The sequence below is a fragment of the Notolepis coatsorum genome, assembly GCF_963971535.1.
Source record: "Notolepis coatsorum genome assembly, chromosome: 1".
NCBI lineage: Eukaryota > Metazoa > Chordata > Actinopteri > Aulopiformes > Paralepididae > Notolepis > Notolepis coatsorum.
Window position 1 is genome coordinate 243,745,072 of NC_140165.1, and position 27,325 is coordinate 243,772,396.

General features: G+C 46.9%; 1 protein-coding gene across 1 annotated transcript in view; it reads right to left on the reverse strand.

Annotated features, from left to right (window-relative positions):
• Positions 1 to 8,451: 8,451 nt before the first annotated feature.
• LOC311224507 (uncharacterized protein) overlaps positions 8,452 to 27,325 on the reverse strand; it is a gene marked incomplete at both ends in the record, with an annotated part of 52,543 nt that continues 33,669 nt past the window's right edge. The window contains 2 exons of the mRNA XM_084309528.1: positions 8,452 to 8,814; positions 14,125 to 14,219. Of these exons, the coding sequence (XP_084165654.1) occupies positions 8,452 to 8,814; positions 14,125 to 14,219 (458 nt within the window). The remainder of the gene's footprint in view (positions 8,815 to 14,124; positions 14,220 to 27,325) is intronic.

The window sequence follows — 27,325 nt, forward strand, 5'->3', positions numbered from 1 at the left end:
CAGCACTGTCTCTCTGGACACAGACCGGTTGGCCTTCACCTCATCATTTGGATGGAAAATATGAAGGAAAAAAGTAAATAAAATGTTTCTAAATATTTCTTTCATGGCATGCATTATTATTAGATCAAGGTACATGAGGCAAAAGAAAATCACTTAATGTGCATTTTGAGGTTCAAATTATGTTAAGGTAAGGGGTTAGGTTCAGATTATGTTAAGGTAAGGGGTTAGGTTCAGATTAGGTTAAGGTAAGGGGTTAGGTTCAGATTAGGTTTAATTGAGGTCAGGGCATGGAGTGGTTAAGGTAAGGGGTTAGGTTCAGATTATGTTAAGGTAAGGGGTTAGGTTCAGATTAGGTTAAGGTAAGGGGTTAGGTTCAGATTAGGTTTAATTGAGGTCAGGGCATGGAGTGGTTAAGGTAAGGGGTTAGGTTCAGATTAGGTTAAGGTAAGGGGTTAGGTTCAGATTAGGTTTAAATTAGGTCAGGGCATGGAGTGGTTAAGGTTAAGGTAAGGGGTTAGGTTCAGATTAGGTTAAGGTAAGGGGTTAGGTTCAGATTAGGTTAAGGTAAGGGGTTAGGTTCAGATTAGGTTAAGGTAAGGGGTTAGGTTCAGATTAGGTTTAAATTAGGTCAGGGCATGGAGTGGTTAAGGTTAAGGTAAGGGGTTAGGTTCAGATTAGGTTAAGGTAAGGGGTTAGGTTCAGATTAGGTTAAGGTAAGGGGTTAGGTTCAGATTAGGTTAAGGTAAGGGGTTAGGTTCAGATTAGGTTTAAATTAGGTCAGGGCATGGAGTGGTTAAGGTTAAGGTAAGGGGTTAGGTTCAGATTAGGTTAAGGTAAGGGGTTAGGTTCAGATTAGGTTAAGGTAAGGGGTTAGGTTCAGATTAGGTTTAAATTAGGTCAGGGCATGGAGTGGTTAAGGGCACCGTAGGTCAGCCTTCCTCCCGACTCCCGACGGTGCAGCGGTCTTTAGAGCCTCCTCTAGCAGAGGTTTTAATCATTACATGTTTCCCATCATGAATCAAAGCCCTCCAAGAATATTCACACACAAATCAGAAGAAGCCAAATTAAAATGAAAAACCGAGAAATGAAAAGAAAATTGAAAAACGACCTCAGTGGGGTTGTAAGTCAACGCAATGACCTCATAAGTCGTGTGTGAGTGAGTGAGTGTGTGTGTGTGTGTGTGTGTGTGTGTGTGTGTGTGTGTGTGTGTGTGTGTGTGTGTGTGTGTGTGTGTGTGTGTGTGTGTGTGTGTGTGTGTGTGTGTGTGTGTGTGTGTGTGTGTGTGTGTGTGTGTGTGTGTGTGTGTGTGTGTGTGTGTGTGTGTGTGTGTGAGTGTGTAGGTGTGTGTGTCTGTGTGCACACATTTGTAACCAGGCCTGGGTAGCTCAAACTCCAACATGTACACGTGTGTTGGTATCAGAGAAGAGTGTTGTGTACTTGTGTACTTGTGTGGAATGTGAAGCCAACGCTACACAGAATGCGCTATCTTTTCTAGCTAGCACGTATATTCAAACACTTGTATGTTGAGTCAACCCTCTTTGGTTTATCTCTGGAGTTCACCGGTACCACACAGTGTGTGTGTGTGTGGGTGTGTGTGTGTGTGTGTGTGTGTGTGTGTGTGTGTGTGTGTGTGTGTGTGTGTGTGTGTGTGTGTGTGTGGGTGTGTGTGTGTGTGTGTGTGTGCGTCAATGCGTGGGTGTTAGTGTGTACAAGTGTCTGCGTCAGCCAGGCTATACGGGATCGTAGGGGACAAACGGTGTCGGCAACCAGGGATGGTGTTTGACAAACAGGGAGCCAAGGCTGCGGCAGGAGGGTCAGCGTCCCAGAGAACAAGGTCTGGTAGGGTGAGCGCTGCTGGTCGCGGTGTCGCCCCACACACAGACACCACCACACACACAGATACCACCACACACAGCCCACCACCACACACACACAGCACCACACACAGCACCACCACACACACACAGCACCACACAGACACCACCACACAGACACCACCACACACAACCCACCACCACACCAGACCGGTCCCACTGATATATATATATACACACACGTATGATTTCACAAATCAACACAATTAAGGCCCCGTTTAGACGGAAACGCTAGCAGGTGAATCCGCAAAAATAAATATTAATATGAGACTACCTTCCAGGGTGGAATTCCTAGAAACGCTAAACCTTTGCGCTCTCATCTAAACTGTCAAACCGCATAAAACGATGACGAAAGGGTTGTCACGGCTCTGGTCGCGCGTACTGCTTACATCACAGGCATGCGCCAGCGCCGCCAGTAGCCTAGAAGCGTAAACAAAGCATGTCTGATTATATCCATGGCGATCACCTGAAGGCTACATTGGCAGTACTTTTAACCCTTTCACTGCCACACGACAGAAGGTTAACCCTTTACTATCACACAACCGGCTGTCGTGTGGCAGTGAAAGGGTTAAATACACAAGAATCTGTCCCGCGGCGTGACTGGACCCAATGTCTGTGAGTGACTCTGCTTTGGTCCAATCACATTCCCCATCCACAGTCTGCGAATCAGAGGCAGAGTAGGGCGGGTCTTCACAGCACGTCATGTGACATATGCGCCAATCGTGTGACAGCGGGGCTCCGTCGTTACAGCCTCGTCTGCACGGAGAATTCCACTCCAAATAGATAGTGAACTGGCGCTGCTGTGATGGCTGCCTTTCTGATCGCTCCGACGAGACTGTGCTTTATTTTGTTAATTTTTATAGTATTAGGAGTTTTATTTGCACCAACTGTTGGTGCATTATATGTGTATGACCGTCAGTCAATCATTGACATTGGATTAAGAAAAACTTACCGTTTGGATTGCTCTCTGGATCGGATCGCTGAACAGCAGAAATGGCCCACCGAGATCCTTTGTTATGCCGGCCACGGACAAGAAAAAAAGCTGCCGCGAAGACGAGGAAAGAGAGCCGGGGTCCGGAACAGACTGAGGTCCAAACGACACAGAACCACATTGCCCAGCATATTGTTGGCCAATGTGCAATCGATAGGAAACAAATTGGACGACATCAGAGCAAGGATCCAATTCCAGAGGGACATTCGGGATTGTAACGTCCTCTGTTTCACAGAAACTTGGCTGAGTCCAGATGTCCCGAATCATGCAATAGAACCGGCAGACCATTTCTTCGTTCTACGAAAAGACCGGACGGCATTAGAGTCACTAAAGAAGAAAGGAGGCGGCATCGCCTTCATGATAAACAAGGAGTGGTGCGATTTAGGCAACACAAAGGAAATGTCTAACCACTGTTCCCCAGACCTGGAGTTTATCACGATAAAATGTCGACCCTTCTTCCTCCCAAGAGAGTTAACGTCCATCATCCTCATCGGAGTGTACATTCCACCACACGCGAACACTGAGGTCGCACTTTCAAAACTTCACGACGAGGTAAACAAACTCCAGGCAGCTAACGTTGACGCGGCCATTTTGGTCTTGGGGGATTTCAACAGCGCGCGTCTTAAAAAGGTGCTGCCGAATTTCTATCAGCATGTGACCTGTCCCACCAGAGGCGAGAACATATTAGACCATGTATACTCGCAATTTAAGAATGGGTACAAGTCACAGGCTCTTAGTCCATTCGGTAAAAGCGATCACGTTGCAATTTTTCTTTTGCCTAAGTACAAACAGTGTCTCAAGCGAACGCCGGTGGTCTCGCGAGAGGTTAAACGTTGGACCGTGACGTCAGTAGAGTCACTCCAAGCAGTGCTGGGAAGCACAGAATGGAGTGTACTCCGTGATAACACAGCCAATATTAACGAATACACCGAAACGGTGATTGACTATGTCTGTACTCAGGTAGAAGTAATAATCCCCACCACCAAAATTAATATCTACCCAAACCAAAAGCCCTGGGTAGACAAATCCGTCCGTGAGGCTCTGAAAGTGCGCACATCAGCATACAACACCGGGCTGGTGACAGGCAACATGGAAGAACACAAGATGGCAAGATACAACGTCAGGAGAGCAGTAATAGAGGCAAAACGGCGTTACAGGGATAAAGTTGAACTTCAGTTTGAACAGGCTGACTCTAGAGGCATGTGGCAGGGCCTCAGAACAATGACAGACTACAAAGGAACCCCCCTCAAACTGAACAGTGACATCTCCTTAGCAAATGATCTCAACTCCTTCTATGCGAGGTTTGAGGCTGTGAATAACAACACCAGCCTACAAACCACGGCAATGGGGGGGGGGGGGTCTGCTGATGGAGACTCAGTGTTCAGGGTAACAGAGCATGAGGTGAGACGGATCTTTAAAAAAGTGGATATCAGGAAGGCAGCAGGACCGGACGGCATCCCCGGCCGCGTCCTAAAAGTCTGTGCCGACCAACTGGCCCCGGTATTCACTGACATCTTCAACCTGTCCTTGGAACAGGCCGTCATCCCCACCTGTCTGAAGAAGTCCACCATCATCCCTGTACCCAAAAAATCTACGCCCGCTTGCCTCAACGACTACCGCCCTGTAGCCCTCACCTCCATAGCCATGAAGTGCTTTGAGAAGCTAGTGAAGGGCTACATCTGTTCCTCCCTCCCCATCAACCTGGACCCTCTGCAATTTGCATATCGCCCCAACAGGTCCACGGAGGACGCCATAGCCCATGTGCTGCACACAGCAGCATCACATCTGGACAAGAGGAAGGGGAACTATGTGAGAATGCTGTTCATCGACTACAGCTCAGCATTCAATACCATAGTCCCCTCCAAACTCATAGCCAAGCTCAGGGACCTGGGCTTGAACTATGACCTGTGCCAGTGGGTCCTGGACTTCCTGACGGGCAGACCCCAGGTGGTAAGAGCCGGCAACTGCACCTCCTCATCCATCACGCTCAACATAGGGGCCCCCCAGGGCTGTGTTCTGAGCCCCCTCCTCTACTCCCTGTACACACATGACTGCGTAGCACAGCGGAACAACAACACCATCATCAAATTTGCTGATGACACAGTAGTGGTGGGCCTGATCTCTGCCAACGACGAAAGGGCCTACCTGGAAGAGGTAGAGAACCTGTCACAGTGGTGTCAGGAGAACTGCCTCTCCCTGAACGTCAGCAAAACAAAAGAGATGATTGTGGACTTCAGGAGGTCGGGGGTCAAGGACTACAGCCCCCTCAGCATCGACGGGGCACCAGTTGAGAGAGTGAACAGTTTCAAGTACCTCGGAGCCCACATATCCGAGGACTTGACATGGACCACACACATTGACAGTGTTGTGAAGAAGGCACGACAACGCCTCTACTTCCTCAGGCGCCTAAGGAAGTTCCAAGTCAGTCAGAAGATCCTTAGGAACTTCTACTCATGTACAATAGAGAGCATCCTGACCGGCAACATCACCTCCTGGTTTGGGAATAGCACTGCACAAGACCGTAGCAGACTACAAAGAGTGACACGTTCAGCCGAACGCACAATTAGAGGGGGGCTTCCCACCCTCCAGAACATTTACAACAAGCGGTGCAAGGGGAAGGCTAAGAGAATTATTAAGGACTCGAGCCACCCGAACAACTGCCTCTTTGAACTGCTGCCGTCAGGCAAGCGATACCGGAGTCTTATGGCGAGCACAGAAAGACTCAGAAGGAGCTTCTATCCCCAGGCCATCAGGCTGCTAAACGAACAATAATCGCTAAACGAACAATAATCACTATGCAACAACCATCAAATGCACACAGCACACACACCCACACGCACACACACACTCACTCAAACAAACAACACACTGCAGCACCCACTCTCCACACTTTAGATCACACAAACACACTTACACTTTATATTTATTGATAAAGGATTTGCACTACAACTCGTACACCTACTGTGAATTGTACCTAAACTGCACCTTGTCCATTTATGCCTTGCACTATATAGTATTGTATATTAGTACACTGCACAGTATTGTATATTGTATGGTAACTACGTCTACGAACATTGTACATATGTCTAAACTGAACACTGTGACCTCTTTTTTTTTCTTCAAATTTTTACTATGTTTTTATTTCATACTTATCTTGTCATGCACAGTCTCTGGAGCGCAACAGTAAGAAGCATTTTGTACAAAAGTATTCTGTACTTCTGTATGACAACTATTAAAGAAACTTGAAAACTTGAAACAAAACGCTCGTCTAAACGCAAAATTAAAAGTGAAACCGCAAGACGACTTTTGCGGTTTCTGTTCAGACTTCCATCCCAAAACGCTCGTCTAAACGTAGCCTAAGATACTAATGGAGCTTCTTGTGTTGCATATACAGTTGATCTGTCCAGTAGGCTTGTTGTGATACGTTCAACGCATTCAATCAAAACTATGGCTGCATTAACACTGCAGGCCTTAGTGCTCAATTCTGATGTATTGCTCAGATCGGATTTATTTTGTTGGGCTGTTAACATTATTATAATAATTTTTTTTATATATATCTTATTTTTTTTTATAAATGTGGCCAATATCAGATTTCAGTGTGAACTGGTCACGCTCCTGAATTGACCGACATCACAAAGAATGTCAATATAGAGTGACGTAAAAAGTTGCATGACTTGTTCAGACTGAGGTCGCATTGCAAAAGGTCAGACCTGTATCTGAATCAGGACCACATCATGTGACCTAACCCGCCATACCGCGCAAGGGAGGAATCTTCAGAATCGCCGTAAACGTTGCACCATTCAGTAATAGGTCAAAATTAGATATTTGCCATTTCTAGTGCTTTGAAATGTTCTCCATCCGTTTCCTTATTTGCAAAATGTAATACGACTTGTAAATGTGTTAATTATTGTTAACTAAGTCCAACTGTATTTCCTCGCTCAACGTAAAAATAACTACAGTGGCGGGGGGAGTGGCTTTTGGTTTCGATCGGCAGTTTCGATGGCTTGTTGATGTCGATAAACAGAGGCTGACAGAAAGTGTCCCAAATCAGAATTGAAAAGATCAGATTCCATGTGATTTGTGCTGTTCACACTTTTGTAAAAAAAATAATTAAAATAATTATCAGATCTGTCACATGAGCAAAATAAAATATGGGATTTGGGTCACTTTGGCCTTTGCAGTGTGAACGTAGCCTGACTGGCGGTCGTAACTGCTGTGAATTATCTCTATATTCTAGTCCCTACATGTGGTGGATGAAAGTCTACATGACATGTGTTTTGTTATCATCAGGGTTATCTCTGTAGATTAGCCGTCTGCCTGCCAGACGCACTTCCTCTCCTCTCCTCTCCTCTCCTCCAAACTAGATCTCTGTTGAGGAGCAACGGGTTCTCTCCCCAGTCATCGCCCTCCGCTCCACTCACGCAGGGAGCCACAGGGTTTAGGCCGCCAATCAATAGGACTCTGAATAACGCTTCTGTTTTAACCCTTTCACTGCCACACGGCAAAGGGTTAACCATTTCGCTGTGACAATGCAGCAGGTTAACCCTTTCACTGCCACACGACAAAGGGTTAACACTTTCACTACCACACTACAGAAGGTTAACCCGTTGTAGTGTGGTAGTGAAAAGGGTTAACCTTCGGTTGTGTGGTAGTGAAAGGGTTAACACCCAATACCCTACATATGGAAAGATATAGAGAGATTTGTGTGGATAATAGAACTTGATTTTTTTCACTTTCAACAGGATTACATGACAACGGTTGGAAGGGAATGTGAATAAGGACATCAAAGATAGATAATAAAAGAACCGTATGAACTAAAACAGATATAAAAAGGATATAAACACAGGTTTAAGCACAGGATTACATAGGATTACTATTTACATACCGACATATCTAGAGAATGACCTTACAGTGGCTAAATCCTTACATTAAAAAGCAAATAACTGAGCCTGCTAAGCAGTGTTGTGTTTCTATAGTGTGCACTGAATATAGAACAGAATAGAAATACTTTATTCATCCCGAGGGAACTTTGGCACTACAAATCGCTCACAGTAAACATTTAGGTAACGCTTGGGAACGAACAGCCACCTCGTCAGCAGATTCACAGATCCTGAATCAGCCACAAGCAGGCGGAGATTCTAATGTCCTAATAAATAAAACCATACCTTTAATGGAAAAACGGATGAAAAGATCTTCTGAAATAGGGTGGTAAACGGACTGCATCTATAGCGCTTTTATCCAAAGCGCTTTACAACTTATGCCTCACATTCACCCACATTCACTCACACATCGATTGCGGAGGCAGCCATGCAGGGTGCCAACCTACACATCGTTAAGTGCCTTGCTCAAGGACACATCGACACGCTGCCGGGAGGAGCCGGAATCTAACCAGGGACTGTCTGATTACCAGACGACCGCTCTATCTTCTGAGCCACTGTCGCCCCCCTATTAACCCTTTCACTAGCACATTACAGAAGGTTAACCTTTCACTACCACACTACAGATGGTTAACCCTTTGGTAGTGTGGTAGTGAAAGGGTTAAGACGGTGCTAAGATGAAGCCGACAGGCCCTCTGAAACAGGTGGGTCACAGGCAGGCAGAGTGACCCCCCCCCTTCTCACCGTGCAGCGGGGAGCCCGAGGGGCTGCTGGAGAGCCCGGGGATGGGGCTGCAGCGTCCTCCTATCCCTCCTCCGCCCACGCATCCTCCTCCTCCGCCCATGCCTCCTCCTCCGCCTCCTCCTCCTCCGGCCCGGTTGAGCTCCAGCTCGATCTCCTCCAGGCCGGCGCTCTTCTGGAAGCGAGACATGCGGTTGACCACGCGCGGCGACATGTGGGTGCGGGCGCACGGCGCGCCGCCGTACGGGTTGATGGGGAAGACGTGCGAGGTGCCGCGCAGCGTGCTGACGGTCACCCAGCGGCTGTCCTGACTGAAGACCATGTCCTGCACCTGAGGGTCAAGCAGAGAGGAGGTTATACTGATCCTGGACCAGCAGGGTCAAACAGAGAGGAGGTTATACTGATCCTGGACCAGCAGGGTCAAGCAGAGAGGAGGTTATACTGATCCTGGACCAGCAGGGTCAAGCAGAGAGGAGGTTATACTGATCCTGGACCAGCAGGGTCAAACAGAGAGGAGGTTATACTGACTGAAGACCATGTCCTGGACCTAGTAACAGGGGAAGTGTAGTAACAGAGGTAGAGAAAGAAGAGATTAAATTGTGGACACACCTAAAACGAAGTGACCCCCTCTCGTACCACTATCAAGCCCTGCAGTGCCAAGAGCTGAGGAGCATCAGGAACCCCCTTACCCAGCTGGTCCTGAGGCTGAGTCCACAAACCTGCTCTCTTAACACACCCCAGGAACAGAACACATCACCAATCAGAATAAATCAAATTACTACACAGCTAAAACAAAACTAAATCACCTATTGGAAAACGCAAACAAAAGCACAGAGCAAAATGCAGTGCTATCTGGCTCTAAATCGACAGTACACCATAGGAGATTATTTGAGCATGGTGACTGATCAACAACTAAAAATAACCGTGGCAAAATACAGACTGAGTGAGCACAGCCTCGCTGTTGAAAAGGGGAGGCACAGGAAAACCTGGCTTCCTGCAGAGCAAAGGCTGTGCTGTCATTGCATCCTCAGTGAGCCTGAAACTGAGTTGCACTTCCTCACCAAATGTGAAAAATATAAATATATTAGAGAAACGCATTTTAAAAAATTTGAACTAATAACAAAAGGCCTATGTTGCTGCCTGCCATAGACTGAGGGACAGTGAGTGACAGTCACCTGACATGTTTATGCCGTAATATTTTATGTTCTATTTCATGATGATAATTTTTGTATGTACTATGACATTAATATCTGTTTTGTAATCCATGCTTATGTTATCAACCATTTGCTTTGGCAACATGTACAAGCTGCGTCATGCCATTAAAGCCACTTGAATTGAATTGAGAGAGAGAGAGAGAGAGAGAGAGAGAGAGATAGAGAGAGAAGAGAGAGAGAGAGAGAGAGAGAAGGGATTATTTAGTCAAGAAAATGATATATTAATGTGTTCTGTTGAAAGTTAACCCTCCAACAAACTGAACACAATGAGGATTAAGTCTTGATTTGGGGAACAATCATATTTCTTGTTAAGACTTTTGTTCCAGCATCACGGCACGTCCCGTTCACCATCGGGCAAACAACTTGTACACCATCAACCAGGAGGAGTGAGTGGAGGCAGCAGAGGGGTCGCACAGGGGAGCGAGAGGGGCCAGAGCCCACAGGGCAGGACCTGCTTCAGGTCACAGCGCTCGCCAAACAATGGGGTCAAAGCGACGGTCGGACAAAAGGTTTGAAAGACACAGGGTGAGGGCAATTAACAAGATGGACAGTCGGTGTGCGCCACGATGTCTGCACTGACGCAACTGTCTCCCATCTGGTTTAGTACTCTCTCTCTCTCTCTCTCTCTCTCTCTCTCTCTCTCTCTCTCTCTCTCTCTCTCTGCGAGGGCCTCGCCCTGCACCACCGTCCCGGGCACGCGTCTCACAACTGGTGGTTTCACACAGAGCTCACTCACATGCGATGGACCAAACGGGCAGCCTTGGGTTTGACATATGTAATCTTTGAAGGGGATGGCCCCCCCCCCCCCCCCCCCCAAGTTGTTTTGAGATTCCAGAACGCAGTAGAATTTTTTTGAGAGTTAGCGGTTGTGCCCAAAAGCGAGTGGCTTAGTGGCATATGCACTCGTTTAAGGCGAGACCCCCGAAATCGCCTTTTTGCTTTTTTTTCTATGATAGATTTTGTTATATTTTGCTTCCTTAACATGTCTTATTTCAAACTAGTGGCAATAAAATATAGAAAACAGACAATTAGTTGTTTATTTTACTTCATTTTGTCTGATTGTGTCCATAGATCACAATACAGAACATTGTCTTTGAGGGCGTTTTCTCAAAAACGAGTTTTTATGCATTTTACTTACACACAAAGACATGGAACTCCACCAAACTTACCACATTTCTTCCCATCCATATCCTGCTTCTAATTACAGACGGGTTTGTTGATACATCATTCATAGCCGGGTTTATAGTACATTTTATACCAAAAGTAGGTGAAAATCGTGAATTTTTTTTTATGACAGTAGACAGTATTTCCTGATGTATGCGCTGACATAGACACAATCCCTTCTGGAAAAAGTTTCATTTTGAATGTATCAACAAAATGAAACCAAGTTTTTGAATTTGGCATTATCCATGTTGGTGATTCGTGTCTTGGCAATATATAAATGTTTGCATATTTAATGAGGAAGTGCCTCATTTGCATATATAAACATAAAATTCAGAAAACTTGCAATATGTTTTTTCTTAGTTTATACATTACAGTATTAGGGGGTACTGTCTCGCCTTACAGAGTCGGACGTGATTTCTTTAAGTCAGTGGTTTCTGAACTTAGTCACGTCAAGGACTTCCAAATCGATACACAATAGAAGGACAAGGACCCACATTTGAGAAGATATTTGTTGTGAGATATTATTTAGTTTAGAATTCCACAGATTTCTCTATACTGTACTGTAGGTGATAGTCACATGTCACATGTGTTCTCTCGTAGTGTTAACTAGTGAATAAAATATAGTGAAATTAAATTAGTCCCCATATTTCTGGGGATCCCCTGGATTGATTGATTGAATTTATTAGACAATCTAAAATCACATACAATACTGGTACACAAAATGTACAGCCATCACATCATTTTGGAGCCGCTTCAAGCTTTCAAGCCGCATGGAGCTGGTTCAAGCCTCACAGGTCACAACGTGGTTAACGCAGAACAGCACAGAAGGCAAAACAAAGACACTTAATATTCCATGGGTTAAAGTATGAAAGGTACAGGACTATCCCAATTATAATTGTTTTGGCTTTGAAGTTTCAGTAGTAAGTATCAGTGGATAATCAAAGTTATAACAAAATGTATTAAGCATTCATTGGCATTGATTCACGTTTTGGGGTTTACTTTATTGTTTATTTTTCGCATATTTTTATATTCAGATTTCATTTTACTCCCTATATTTATGTATTTTCTACCATTACCCTGCCCATACCAGTACATCTCCCCCATGCTGCTATGACAAATTTCCCTAAGGGGATCAATAAAGGAATATCTTTATCTTTAGGCTTTAGAGGACAGTCGGATCCATTTTTGATAACATGAACACCCTCAAGTCATGAACTAACAAAAAAAACATGTGAAATGTCACAAAGATTCATACAAAACTAAATCTGTCTTTTTGAAGCACTGTGCCATAGTTCGGCCGAGGCAACAGGATTAGAGAATAACTTTTATCTCAACAAGAAGAGTTCTCTGTTTTTATCTGTCTTTGACAAAGATGGTGCCGATGACTTCTGTGGAGAGGGATAATCACGGCTGTTGGGCTTGCCAAACTCTGCCTGACTCAGAGGGAACAAACACTCCAGACGCAGATAGCATCTCTCCAAGCATGTCAGACATGCAGGACAGCCGACACAGAGAGACCAGGACAATAGAGGTGAGGGAGAGAGAGAGAGAGAGAAAGTAACAAAGGACCCTGGAGACAGAGGTGAGAGAACATTAACGAGTGACTGGGGGCCGACGTGACACGCCTCCATCAGGCTGAATGGAAATAAAGGGACTTTTTATGGATGGAAATCTGCCTTTTGGCTAATTCTCACATGTTTACATGTACATGTTCATCAATATGCAGGCTACCTGAGAAATAAACTGAATACATACATAATACAAATGGTAAGGTGTGAGGGGGATGGGTGTCCTGGGATTGGGGGGTGGGGGTGGGGATCTGGGGCAGTGTGGGGGTGGGGAGATGGGGGGAGGGCAGGAGGGTTGTGGGTGTTTAACTTTCTGTAATCTTTTTGTGAAATGTGTTAATTTGAATAAACAGATTTATAAGAAATATGTAGAGGGGGACAGAAAAAACAGCAGATTAGGATAGAGAGGGATTGTTTGAGAAGGAATGTCCATCTCCATAGCAGGCAGTCAGACAGACAGCTCAGTCAGTCAGACAGCTCAGTCAGTCAGTCAGTCAGTCAGTCAGACAGCTCAGTCAGTCAGTCAGTCAGTCAGTCAGTCAGTCAGTCAGTCAGTCAGTCAGTCAGTCAGTCAGTCAGACAGTCAGTCAGTCAGTCAGTCAGTCAGTCAGTCAGTCAGTCAGTCAGACAGTCAGTCAGTCAGTCAGTCAGTCAGTCAGTCAGTCAGTCAGACAGTCAGTCAGTCAGTCAGTCAGACAGTCAGTCAGTCAGTCAGTCAGTCAGTCAGTCAGTCAGTCAGTCAGTCAGTCAGTCAGTCAGACAGTCAGACAGACAGCCAGTCAGACAGACAGCTCAGACAGTCAGTCAGACAGACAGACGGCTCAGACAGACAGACAGCTCAGACAGACAGCTCAGACAGACAGACAGACAGACAGACAGACAGACAGACAGACAGCTCAGACAGTCAGACAGCTCAGTCAGACAGACAGTACAGTGTGTACCTGCAGGACGTTTTCATGTATAGCCAGGCAGGACTGGGTAATTGTCCCCAGCAGTGACAGCTAATGGGGGCATCCTTCACATACCAGGCGGCCCCCTCAGCTGACCCCTGGCTGGGCTCATCACGCTGCCCCAGGCTGCAGAAAGGCTGCTCTGTGTGTCTAACGGGCCATAATGCTCCTGTCGCGGCGCGTCCAGCTCTACTGTAAACGTGCCTCTTGGCTCTTTGCTGTCAAATGTCCACTTCGTCGGACCGCGATCTGATAGGGGATTATCATCCGAGCCAAGGTGTGCGAGCGTGAGAGGGTGTGTGTGTGTGTGTGTGTGTGTGTGTGTGTGTGTGTGTGAGAGGGTGTGTGTGTGTGTGTGTGAGCCAAGGTGTGTGAGCGTGAGCGGGTGTGTGTGTGTGTGTGACAGGTCCTCACAGATATCTCCAGAGATTATGTTATATCTTAATAAGGTCGGAATGTAACAGTGTCTGCGGTTTTATCTGGCTAGCATGTGACGGACGCACGCGCACCACACACACACACACACACACACACACAGGTCAGCCTGACCTGCAGATTCCAGACACGGGGGGGGGGGTGGGGGGGGGGGGGGGGGGAGCGCTCCCTTCCACCCCTGTTGGCAGAAGACCTGATGACATCCCTGACAGTCAGACAGACACATGCCAGACGGAGAGGTGTGTTCAAAGTGTCTGTGTGGGTTTTTATCAGTGACACTGATTAGGGAGATTAGGGGAGCTCCGTTCACCTGAGAGGAACGCCGACGGAATGACAGGAATGCCGGGCCGATGGAGAGCGGGATAAGGACAGAGGAGAAGAAGAGAGGGACGCGCGGAGACGGGACTGAACGGAAGAGACGGGGCACGAGGGCGGAGACACGTCCCTGCCAGAGGTACGTGGAGTCTGGTGGGTCTCTTTGATGTCCTGGACAGAAGGTCTGATGAGCGTTGTTGTGATAGAAGCACCCGTTTTTTATTAGAGCAATTGTGTAGAAGCCCCCCCCCCCCCCCCCCCCCCCCCCCCCCCCCTCTAAGCCAGGTCACAGTGACGCCGTCTGCAGATGAATCAGGCGCTTCTCTGCAACGCGGAGCGCATACCTTCCACCTCACTGGACCGACTTAGTGGTAGGGCTGCTTGATGATGGCCAAAATCATCATCACCAATTATTTTGATTGATATTGACGACTCGTGTTTTTTTTTTTTTTTTTTATATATCAATACGAGTTAGTGAAGACGTTTGAAAATGACTGGAAACACGCCAACTTCCTCCTCCCTCCTCCTCCTCCTGCTCCTCCTCCACCTCCTCCTGCTCCTCCTCCTGCTCCTCCTCCACCTCCTCCTCCTCCTCCTCCTGCTCCTCCTCCACCTCCTCCTGCTCCTCCTCCCTCCAACTCCTCCTCCCTCATCCTCCTCCTCCCTCCTCTTGCTCCTCCTCCCTCTCGACACGAGCTGAGGCTACTGTTTGGGCTTTGGGAGGAGGGGCAGAGCGCACTCTCCGTCTACGTTTTATCTCGATTATCTTGTTCTCATGATCGTGATTGAAATTCAAACTCGATTACTCATCCAGCCCTACTTAGTTGTATGGGGTCCAACACAACAATTTTCAATTGTAATTTACTTAGTCATAATGGCTGCATCTGTACTTATTTGTACTTATGTTATTGCACATACCGCCAATAAATTGTATATTGTATATAAATACCTGCTTTTTTATTCTGTTAATTGTTGCTTTTTATTCCTTTATGCTGTGGAGCACACAGAGAGTAAGAATTCCATTGTACTTGTTGCATCTAGCAAATAAATCTGAATCTGAAGTAGGGATGGGAAAAACTCACAATATTGCTATTCGATAGTCACTGGGAACTATTGGATGACTAATCGAACCCTCCTCCATTGCTAACAGTGTTTAGATATTGGGAAACTGAACATCCTGATGCTTGAAATGTGTGAACTTAGTGAAACAACACGGCAGACGTACAAAACATTGCTACAATGTAACATATCTGGTCTCTCTTTCTTCATCTTTCTTTTCTGTTATGTTGCCTGGCTAGCTAGCGAGCTGTACCCAGCATGCTGTTCAGCGGTGTAACAGTTAATAGGGTCCCCTCGCAATGCACTCCACAGTGTAGGTGTCTGTACCCAGCATGCCGTTCAGCGGTGTAACAGTTAATAGGGTCCCCTCGCAATGCACTACACAGTGTAGGTGTCTGTACCCAGCATGCTGTTCAGCGGTGTAACAGTTAATAGGGTCCCCTCGCAATGCACTACACAGTGTAGGTGTCTGTACCCAGCATGCCGTTCAGCGGTGTAACAGTTAATAGGGTCCCCTCGCAATGCACTACACAGTGTAGGTGTCTGTACCCAGCATGCTGTTCAGCGGTGTAACAGTTAATAGGGTCCCCTCGCAATGCACTCCACAGTGTAGGTGTCTGTACCCAGCATGCCGTTCAGCGGTGTAACAGTTAATAGGGTCCCCTCGCAATGCACTACACAGTGTAGGTGTCTGGGTGTCTGTACCCAGCATGCCGTTCAGCGGTGTAACAGTTAAGAGGGTCCCCTCTCAATACACTACACAGTGTAGGTGTCTGCACCCAGCATGCCGTTCAGCAGTGTAACAGTTAATATGGTCCCCTCTCAATACATTAAACAGTGTAGGTGTCTGCACCCAGCATGCCGTTCAGCAGTGTAACAGTTAATAGGGTCCCCTCTCAATGCACTCCACAGTGTAGGTGTCTGCACCCAGCATGCCGTTCAGCAGTGTAACAGTTAATATGGTCCCCTCTCAATACATTACACAGTGTAGGTGTCTGCACCCAGCATGCCGTTCAGCAGTGTAACAGTTAATAGGGTCCCCTCTCAATACATTAAACAGTGTAGGTGTCTGCACCCAGCATGCCGTTCAGCAGTGTAACAGTTAATATGGTCCCCTCTCAATACATTACACAGTGTAGGTGTCTGTACCCAGCATGCCGTTCAGCAGTGTAACAGTTAATATGGTCCCCTCTCAATACATTACACAGTGTAGGTGTCTGTACCCAGCATGCCGTTCAGCAGTGTAACAGTTAATAGGGTCCCCTCTCAATGCACTACACAGTGTAGGTGTCTGCACCCAGCATGCCGTTCAGCAGTGTAACAGTTAATATGGTCCCCTCTCAATACATTACACAGTGTAGGTGTCTGCACCCAGCATGCCGTTCAGCAGTGTAACAGTTAATATGGTCCCCTCTCAATGCACTCCACAGTGTAGGTGTCTGCACCCAGCATGCCGTTCAGCAGTGTAACAGTTAATATGGTCCCCTCTCAATACATTACACAGTGTAGGTGTCTGCACCCAGCATGCCGTTCAGCAGTGTAACAGTTAATATGGTCCCCTCTCAATACATTACACAGTGTAGGTGTCTGTACCCAGCATGCCGTTCAGCAGTGTAACAGTTAATATGGTCCCCTCTCAATACATTACACAGTGTAGGTGTCTGTACCCAGCATGCCGTTCAGCAGTGTAACAGTTAATAGGGTCCCCTCTCAATACATTAAACAGTGTAGGTGTCTGCACCCAGCATGCCGTTCAGCAGTGTAACAGTTAATATGGTCCCCTCTCAATACATTACACAGTGTAGGTGTCTGCACCCAGCATGCCGTTCAGCAGTGTAACAGTTAATAGGGTCCCCTCTCAATACATTACACAGTGTAGGTGTCTGTACCCAGCATGCCGTTCAGCAGTGTAACAGTTAATAGGGTCCCCTCTCAATGCACTACACAGTGTAGGTGTCTGCACCCAGCATGCCGTTCAGCAGTGTAACAGTTAATATGGTCCCCTCTCAATGCACTACACAGTGTAGGTGCCGGTAAAGACTAAGGTAAAAAAAAATAAAAAATTGAGACAAAATGGTATTTGCATAAACTATTTGATTATTTTTTATCATTTAACGACCATTTGAAATGTGAAAACCGATGCCCATCCCTCGCAGAAGAAGAGCCACAGTGTCTGTCCCATGTCCTCCTCTACACGGTTTCCCTGTATTACTACAGTAGATGGGGATGATGTATGACGTATATCGTGCCAGTTAGGGTACCTTATTTATACCGTTTATTATAACTTTTTTTTTAATCTACTTTTTCTCCTCCTATTTTTTCTGTATTATTCTCCCATCCCAATTTAGTCGTTATGCCAATTCCCCCCTCCCCTTCCTGGTCGTTGCGCACATTTGCCCCCCACTTGCCGGTCTAGGGAGCCCTGAAGTCTACCACATGCCAATTGTGTCAGTATGGACGGCCGACCAACCCGGAAGCACCACAGCTGGATTCGATCCCACTGTCTCTGCGGTGGTAGACAGATGCTTAGTCCGCTGCGCTACCTGGCCGCCCCCCGTTTATTACTACTTGTACTACTCATAGTATATATTCAGATTCAAATTCCACGGGGCGACAGTGGCTCAGGAGGTAGAGCGGTTGTCTGGTAATCAGAAGGTTCCCGGTTCGATTCCCACTCCTCCCGGGCAGTGTGTCGAAATGTCCTTGAGCAAGACACTTAACCCCTAATTGCTCCCGATGTGCATGGTCGCCTCCGCCGTCGGTGTGTCAATGTGTGAGTGAATGTGAGGAACAAATTGTAAAGCGCTTTGGATAAAAGCTGCTATATAAAAACACCATTTACCATTGTATGCCACTATGATGCCCGGATTTCCCCAACGGGGGGGAATAAAGGAATTATTGGGGGACTGAGTGACAGCACCATGACAAGCCGGGGCTGCCCGAGTTTGTCCCCAACTACTCTGAGGTGGTGCTGGTCAGGTGGAGGCCTCTCTCTCTGGTCAGGTGGAGGCCTCTCTCTCTGGTCAGGTGGAGGCCTCTCTCTCTGGTCAGGTGGAGGCCTCTCTCTCTGGTCAGGTGGAGGCCTCTCTCTCTGGTCAGGTGGAGGCCTCTCTAAGGTCTCTCTGGTCAGGTGGAGGCCTCTCTCTCTGGTCAGGTGGAGGCCTCTCTCTCTGGTCAGGTGGAGGCCTCTCTCTCTGGTCAGGTGGAGGCCTCTCTCTCTGGTCAGGTGGAGGCCTCTCTCTCTGGTCAGGTGGAGGCCTCTCTAAGGTCTCTCTGGTCAGGTGGAGGCCTCTCTCTCTGGTCAGGTGGAGGCCTCTCTCTCTGGTCAGGTGGAGGCCTCTCTCTCTGGTCAGGTGGAGGCCTCTCTCTCTGGTCAGGTGGAGGCCTCTCTCTCTGGTCAGGTGGAGGCCTCTCTCTCTGGTCAGGTGGAGGCCTCTCTCTCTGGTCCGGTGGAGGCCTCTCTCTCTGGTCAGGTGGAGGCCTCTCTCTCTGGTCAGGTGGAGGCCTCTCTAAGGTCTCTCTGGTCAGGTGGAGGCCTCTCTCTCTGGTCAGGTGGAGGCCTCTCTCTCTGGTCAGGTGGAGGCCTCTCTCTCTGGTCAGGTGGAGGCCTCTCTAAGGTCTCTCTGGTCAGGTGGAGGCCTCTCTCTCTGGTCAGGTGGAGGCCTCTCTCTCTGGTCAGGTGGAGGCCTCTCTCTCTGGTCAGGTGGAGGCCTCTCTCTCTGGTCAGGTGGAGGCCTCTCTAAGGTCTCTCTGGTCAGGTGGAGGCCTCTCTAAGGTCTCTCTGGTCAGGTGGAGGCCTCTCTCTCTGGTCAGGTGGAGGCCTCTCTAAGGTCTCTCTGGTCAGGTGGAGGCCTCTCTCTCTGGTCAGGTGGAGGCCTCTCTCTCTGGTCAGGTGGAGGCCTCTCTCTCTGGTCAGGTGGAGGCCTCTCTCTCTGGTCAGGTGGAGGCCTCTCTCTCTGGTCAGGTGGAGGCCTCTCTAAGGTCTCTCTGGTCAGGTAGAGGCCTCTCTCTCTGGTCAGGTGGAGGCCTCTCTCTCGGTGCTGGTCCTCCTGCTATCAGCTGGTGTGTGTACCTGGCCCCGGGTCACTGACAGCCAGCCGCATGTTTGGCCGCTCGGAGACAGATAACCAAGCGTCCCTCCGCCCACCTGACAGGAGACTTTATCACCCTGCCGTCTGTGTGTGTGCGTGTAGGTGTGTGTGTGTGTGTGTGTGTGTGTGTGTGTGTGTGTGTGTGTGTGTGTGTGTGTGTGAGTGTGTGTGTGTGTGTTGATAACCCCGTGGCCCCATCACCAGGCTGAGGTCGGTGTTCGGTGTTTACGACGTCAGGATCAAAGCGGGCCCAGCGTGCAGCGGGTCAGCAGACCTGCCGTTAGGTCAACCATTAACCAGAGGCAGGCCCAGTGTGTGTGTGTGTGTGTGTGTGTGTGTGTGTCTAGTCGATATTCCTGAACCCAACGAGGCCTGGAGGCGTCTTGGTGAGTCAGCACTCCTCGCTCTGTGTCGTGCTGCGTGTGCTGGCTGGTGCGAGAGCGCCGGGACAACTAGTGCCAACTTTGAAATATCTCAGATATGTTTTTTTCCCGCACTCAGGGCCTCGCAAGTAAAATAATAATACACTTTATTTGTATAGCACTTTTCATACAGAAATTGCAGTTCAAAGTGCTTCACAGCAGTAAAAAAAAAAGACAGGCATAAGCGAGCATAAAAAAAGATAGAGAGGTAGCAGGGTGAGGTAAATCACAGTGTGTCACATTAGGATCTAGCGTCCCAATAGGCCTCTCTGTTTACGGTGTCATTCAGTAATACAAATAATAAAATAGAATAGACGGAGTAAAACGTGTGATCAAATAGTTCAATAAAAATATACAATAACATTTACAACAGAGCATCGCTCATAACACTTAATAGAACAACAGAGCAGTGCATCGCTCTTAACATAATAAGGATTATATCTGTAATGCATGAGTCAAATGCAGAGAGCAGATAGTGAGCCTGTGTGAGCCAACCACACTCTGGTTGGCTGCTAAGAGCCCAATCTCAGATAGAGTAGTAGTAATAATAATAATAGTAGATGGGCTTGATATAACACTTAGAAATCAAAGCCGCTTAAATCCACTAATACTGCCAATTGAACAGTCAATTCAGGTTACACGTTTAAGTTTCATCTTAGCAGTCTTCATCTGTTCTCTCTTACAGCCCGTAATATGTGATGAAATAAAAAGGGTGATTTTTGTGTTGTAGTGTAAGTAAGTAAGTAAGTAAGTAAGTATTTATAAAGCACCTTTCATACATGTCATGTAGCTCAAAGTGCTGTACACAATTATAGGCATATATAACGATAAAAGCAATAAAGTCATAGTGATCAGTTAAGATCAATGTTTAAAAAAAAAATAATAATAATAATAATAGTAACGTAAAAATGAAAATAACGTAAAAACAGTCATTTGCTTACCAGTTTGGGAGAACAGGTCCGCACAAACATTTCCGCTCAGTGGCAACCGGAAGTGCACTAAACCAATGCACTTGTATGGTAGGTAGCAATGTTTAGGTCTTATAATGCTAGTGTAGTTACGTTTTTATCAGTGGTCATAGTTGGGTCCATAGTGCTTTACCAAGTCCCATGGATCCATCAGTGGCCGTGTATTGTGTGCGTATGTACCCGTTCGCTCATGTGGTCAGTGGCCAGAGTTGGGTCCACAGGACTTATCCAAGTCCCATGGACCCATCAGTGGCCGCGTCTTGTGGTAGAAAGAAAGAAAAAGAAAAACGTATAAAGAAAACAGTCTAAAGTGTGTGTCTCCATGTGTTGTAGTGTGTTGTAGTGTGTGTCTCCATGTGTTGTAGTGTGTTGTAGTGTGTGTCTCCATGTGTTGTAGTGTGTTGTAGTGTGTCTCCATGTGTTGTAGTGTGTCTCCATGTGTTGTAGTGTGTTGTAGTGTGTTGTAGTGTGTTGTAGTGTGTCTACATGTGTTGTAGTGTGTTGTAGTGTGCTGTAGTGTGTTGTAGTGTGTTGTAGTGTGTCTCCATGTGTTGTAGTGTGTTGTAGTGTGTTGTAGTGTGTTGTAGTGTGTTGTAGTGTGTCTACATGTGTTGTAGTGTGTTGTAGTGTGCTGTAGTGTGGTGTAGTGTGTTGTAGTGTGTTGTAGTGTGTTGTAGTGTGTCTCCATGTGTCTCCATGTGTTGTAGTGTGTTGTAGTGTGTTGTAGTGTGTATCCATGTGTTGTAGTGTGTTGTAGTGTGTTGTAGTGTGTTGTAGTGTGTTGTAGTGTGTCTCCATGTGTTGTAGTGTGTTGTAGTGTGTTGTAGTGTGTTGTAGTGTGTTGTAGTGTGTCTCCATGTGTTGTAGTGTGTTGTAGTGTGTTGTAGTGTGTTGTAGTGTGTTGTAGTGTGTTGTAGTGTGTTGTAGTGTGTTGTAGTGTGTTGTAGTGTGTTGTAGTGTGTTGTAGTGTGTCTCCATGTGTTGTAGTGTGTTGTAGTGTGTTGTAGTGTGTTGTAGTGTGTCTCCATGTGTTGTAGTGTGTCTCCATGTGTCTCCATGTGTTGTAGTGTGTTGTAGTGTGTTGTAGTGTGTTGTAGTGTGTTGTAGTGTGTCTCCATGTGTTGTAGTGTGTTGTAGTGTGTATCCATGTGTTGTAGTGTGTTGTAGTGTGTCTCCATGTGTTGTAGTGTGTTGTAGTGTGTTGTAGTGTGCTGTAGTGTGTCTCCATGTGTTGGAGTGTGTTGTAGTGTGTTGTAGTGTGTTGTAGTGTGTTGTAGTGTGTTGTAGTGTGTATACATGTGTCTCCATGTGTTGTAGTGTGTTGTAGTGTGTTGTAGTGTGTTGTAGTGTGTATCCATGTGTTGTAGTGTGTTGTAGTGTGTTGTAGTGTGTTGTAGTGTGTTGTAGTGTGTTGTAGTGTGTCTCCATGTGTCTCCATGTGTCTCCATGTGTTGTAGTGTGTTGTAGTGTGTTGTAGTGTGTCTCCATGTGTTGTAATGTGTTGTAGTGTGTTGTAGTGTGTCTCCATGTGTTGTAGTGTGTTGTAGTGTGTTGTAGTGTGTTGTAGTGTGTCTCCATGTGTCTCCATGTGTTGTAGTGTGTTGTAGTGTGTTGTAGTGTGTTGTAGTGTGTTGTAGTGTGTATACATGTGTTGTAGTGTGTTGTAGTGTGTTGTAGTGTGTTGTAGTGTGTATCCATGTGTTGTAGTGTGTTGTAGTGTGTTGTAGTGTGTTGTAGTGTGTATACATGTGTCTCCATGTGTTGTAGTGTGTTGTAGTGTGTTGTAGTGTGTTGTAGTGTGTATCCATGTGTTGTAGTGTGTTGTAGTGTGTTGTAGTGTGTTGTAGTGTGTGTCTCCATGTGTCTCCATGTGTTGTAGTGTGTCTCCATGTGTTGTAGTGTGTCTCCATGTGTTGTAGTGTGTTGTAGTGTGTCTCCATGTGTTGTAGTGTGTTGTAGTGTGTCTCCATGTGTTGTAGTGTGTTGTAGTGTGTTGTAGTGTGTTGTAGTGTGTTGTAGTGTGTCTCCATGTGTTGTAGTGTGTTGTAGTGTGTTGTAGTGTGTTGTAGTGTGTTGTAGTGTGTCTCCATGTGTTGTAGTGTGTTGTAGTGTGTTGTAGTGTGTTGTAGTGTGTCTCCATGTGTTGTAGTGTGTTGTAGTGTGTTGTAGTGTGTCTCCATGTGTTGTAGTGTGTTGTAGTGTGTATCCATGTGTTGTAGTGTGTTGTAGTGTGTTGTAGTGTGTTGTAGTGTGTTGTAGTGTGTCTCCATGTGTTGTAGTGTGTTGTAGTGTGTTGTAGTGTGTTGTAGTGTGTTGTAGTGTGTTGTAGTGTGTTGTAGTGTGTTGTAGTGTGTCTCCATGTGTTGTAGTGTGTTGTAGTGTGTTGTAGTGTGTTGTAGTGTGTTGTAGTGTGTTGTAGTGTGTCTTCATGTGTTGTAGTGTGTCTTCATGTGTTGTAGTGTGTTGTAGTGTGTTGTAGTGTGTTGTAGTGTGTTGTAGTGTGTTGTAGTGTGTCTCCATGTGTTGGAGTGTGTTGTAGTGTGTCTTCATGTGTCTCCATGTGTTGTAGTGTGTTGTAGTGTGTTGTAGTGTGTCTCCATGTGTTGTAGTGTGTTGTAGTGTGTTGTAGTGTGTTGTAGTGTGTCTACATGTGTCTACATGTGTTGTAGTGTGTTGTAGTGTGTTGTAGTGTGTTGTAGTGTGTTGTAGTGTGTCTCCATGTGTTGGAGTGTGTTGTAGTGTGTTGTAGTGTGTCTTCATGTGTTGTAGTGTGTTGTAGTGTGTTGTAGTGTGTCTCCATGTGTTGTAGTGTGTTGTAGTGTGTCTCCATGTGTTGTAGTGTGTTGTAGTGTGTTGTAGTGTGTTGTAGTGTGTCTCCATGTGTTGTAGTGTGTCTCCATGTGTTGGAGTGTGTTGTAGTGTGTTGTAGTGTGTTGTAGTGTGTTGTAGTGTGTTGTAGTGTGCTGTAGTGTGTCTCCATGTGTTGGAGTGTGTTGTAGTGTGTTGTAGTGTGTCTCCATGTGTTGGAGTGTGTTGTAGTGTGTTGTAGTGTGTCTACATGTGTTGTAGTGTGTTGTAGTGTGTCTACATGTGTTGTAGTGTGTTGTAGTGTCTCCAGGCCCCTCCCTGTCTCCAGGCCCCTCCCTGTAGTGTCTCCAGGCCCCTCCCTGTAGTGTCTCCAGGCCCCTCCCTGTAGTGTCTCCAGGCCCCTCCCTGTAGTGTATCCAGGCCCCTCCCTGTGTCCAGGCCCCTCCCTGTAGTGTCTCCAGGCCCCTCCCTGTACACCAGGCCCCTCCCTGTAATGTCTCCAGGCCCCTCTACTCCCTGTCTCCAGGCCCCTCCCTGTAGTGTATCCAGGCCCCTCCCTGTGTCCAGGCCCCTCCCTGTAGTGTCTCCAGGCCCCTCCCTGTACACCAGGCCCCTCCCTGTAGTTTATCCAGGCCCCTCCCCTCCCTGTCTCCAGGCCCCTCCATGTAGTGTATCCAGGCCCCTCCCTGTACACCAGGCCCCTCCCTGTAGTGTTGCCAGGCCCCTCCCCTCCCTGTATCCAGGCCCCTCCCTGTACAACACCCCAGCCATGTCGGCCCCTCCCACCAGATAATGGTCTAATGTTCCTTGTGTTTCCACATGAAGGGCATGGCGGCCTCCTCTCTCTAGCCTCAGAGTGTGCAGTTTGGCTTGGCCTGCTGTGAGCCGGCGGGGAGGCTCACCTCTCTACCCTGGAACTCTCCGGGCTCCGCACAGCAAACCTCCACAACAACTCCGCTTACACGTCTCTCTCTCCCTCGCTCCCTCCCTTGCTAGCTCCCTCCATCGATCCTCCGTACATCGCTCCCTCCCTCCCTCTCTCCATCGCTCCCTCCCTTGCTAGCTCCCTCCCTCGCTCCCTCCCTCTCTCCATTGCTCCCTCCCTCACTTGCTCCCTCCCTCCCTCCCTCGCTCCCCCCCTCGCTCCCTCCCTCCATCGCTCCCTCCCTCACTTGTTCCCGCTTCCAGAGGGCGATATACGTTACATTGCTGTTTCACTTCACAGTGGGCGATTTATATGGGCAAGAAACAGAGGAGGAAAAAGAGGGAAAGTATTTGCTCAGACATGTATTTCTCACTTTTAGAAAAAATTTATTATGTAACTGTCACATTGAATTCATCACATTAAGTCGGTCCTGAAGTGAATACCGCCCTCGATACAGGGAAAATATCACACCATTTTGCGTGCCGATATTATATCCATAGCCAAGTATCAATGTTAAAAATGTTTAAATAAAATAAAAAGTTTTCCTCTGGAGACATAATTTGCAGTTGAAAAGTAATAAATAGCGCGGGGCGGCCGGGTAGCGCAGCGGACTAAGCATCTGTCTACCACCGCAGAGACAGTGGGATCTAATCCAGCTGTGGTGCTTCCGGGTTGGTCGGCCGTCCATACTGACACAATTGGCAGTGTTAGAGGGTGGGAAGCCGCTGAGGGTGGGTCCTGGTCGTTGTAAACAGCGACTCCTACAGGTCGGTCGGGGTGCCTGCTCAGTTACACTCAACCAATGAGAGTCCTCGCTGTCAGGTGAAAAGAAGCGGATGGCTGCCTCCACATGTATCGGAAGAGACATGTGATAGTATCTATCAACCCTCCCTAGACCGGCAAGTGGGGGGGGGCAAATGCGCGCAACGACCAGGTAGGGGGGGGGGGATTGGCATAATGACAAAAAAAAATTGGGATGGGAGAAAAATACAGAAAAAAGGAGGAGAAAAAGTAGATTAAAAAAATAGGTAATAAATCGCAATTTAACAATATTGTGACTAGTATTGTCATAATATAATATTGTGGGGCCTCTGGTGATAGAAATAAATAGAAAAAACAGTGTTCCAACTATCTATAACATTATTTTCAATAATTTGACTTTCCTTCGGATGAGACGCTAAACCGAGGTCCTGACTGAATCTCGGTCGTTAAAGAACCATATGCCGCCTATTGTAAAGAGTAGAGGGTTCCCCGACGTTCCTGGCCAAATTCCGAATCAGGTCTCTGACATCAAGGCCACCTAATCATCCCTTCCCCTTAATTGGCTGATATCAATCCCTGTCTCCTGAGCCGTTCAGCCATTGTGTAGTGTGATATGTGCCTGGTGCCAGTGTATGGTAGTCATTGTGTAGTGTGATGTGTGCCTGGTGCCAGTGTATGGTAGTCATTGTGTAGTGTGATATGTGCCTGGTGCCAGTGTATGGTAGTCATTGTGTAGTGTGATATGTGCCTGGTGCCAGTGTATGGTAGTCATTGTGTAGTGTGATATGTGCCTGGTGCCAGTGTATGGTAGTCATTGTGTAGTGTGATATGTGCCTGGTGCCAGTGTATGGCAGCCATTGTGTAGTGTGATGTGTGCCGGGTGCCAGTGTATGGTAGTCATTGTGTAGTGTGATATGTGCCTGGTGCCAGTGTATGGCAGCCATTGTGTAGTGTGATGTGTGCCAGGTGCCAGTGTATGGCAGCCATTGTGTAGTGTGATGTGTGCCAGGTGCCAGTGTATGGCAGCCATTGTGTAGTGTGATATGTGCCTGGTGCCAGTGTATGGCAGCCATTGTGTAGTGTGATGTGTGCCAGGTGCCAGTGTATGGCAGCCATTGTGTAGTGTGATGTGTACCGGGTGCCAGTGTATGGCAGCCATTGAACCTGTGTAGCCCAAGGTTGGGTGCTACCAGTGGTGGTGAAGGAGGCAATTTCCCTAACCCTACCCCTTGTAAAGCGCTTTGAGTCTGAGAAAAGCGCTATATAAATGTAATGAATTATTATGAATGAATTATGCCTTCCACAGTTTTCTCCCTGTATTCTAAAAGACTAAAGTGAGAACATCGTCTGACAAAAGAAATGTGTGATGTTAAATAAAAAAAACACAATATTCAGCTCAAATTCATCCCAAAAAAAAGATATAAATATTTAGCAAATATTGAAAGCACTTTTATCATGAATGAGAACAATCTTAGTGCTGCAACTTAAAAGAACACACCAACATTTTGGGAAATTAGCGTATCGAATGGATGAATGGATGAATGGAAGCGGACATGGCCGGTTAGCCTAGGCATTGTCCAACTAACACCTCCCCATTTATGCCACACAAATCAGGCGGAAAGGGGAGAGGTGATCGGGGACCCTTCTCACCCTGCTTACGACCTCTTAACCCCCTTCCCTCTGGCAGAAGACTCCAAAGTCTCAGGTGCAGGACATCCCGTTTTAAAAACAGTACATATCCCGAGGCTGTCCGTCACCTGAACTCAAGTACAAATGTACAGGCACTTTGCACAACAAGGGCTAGCACCAGCAACATGCACTTTAAGGCAATATGCACTTTAAACTGGAACACTGAGCAATTTATTTTAGGTACTGTTGTATTTTTCTTTTTAATTGTTTGTGTAAAACTTTTATTGTGGGGATTGTATTGCTTATATTCTTGACAAATCCCAATCAACCATGGTTGAAATGGCAATAAAGTTTTCTATTCTATTCTATTCTATTCTATAACCGGCCATGTCCGCTTCCATTCATTGTGCTAAGCTAGGCTAACGTGCAGCCAGATAGCTTTTCTACTGAACGCACAGAGAGGAAACTGGTATCTATCTTCTTGTCGGACGGTAAGCTAATTTCCCCAACTGTTGGCCTGTTCCTTTAAACC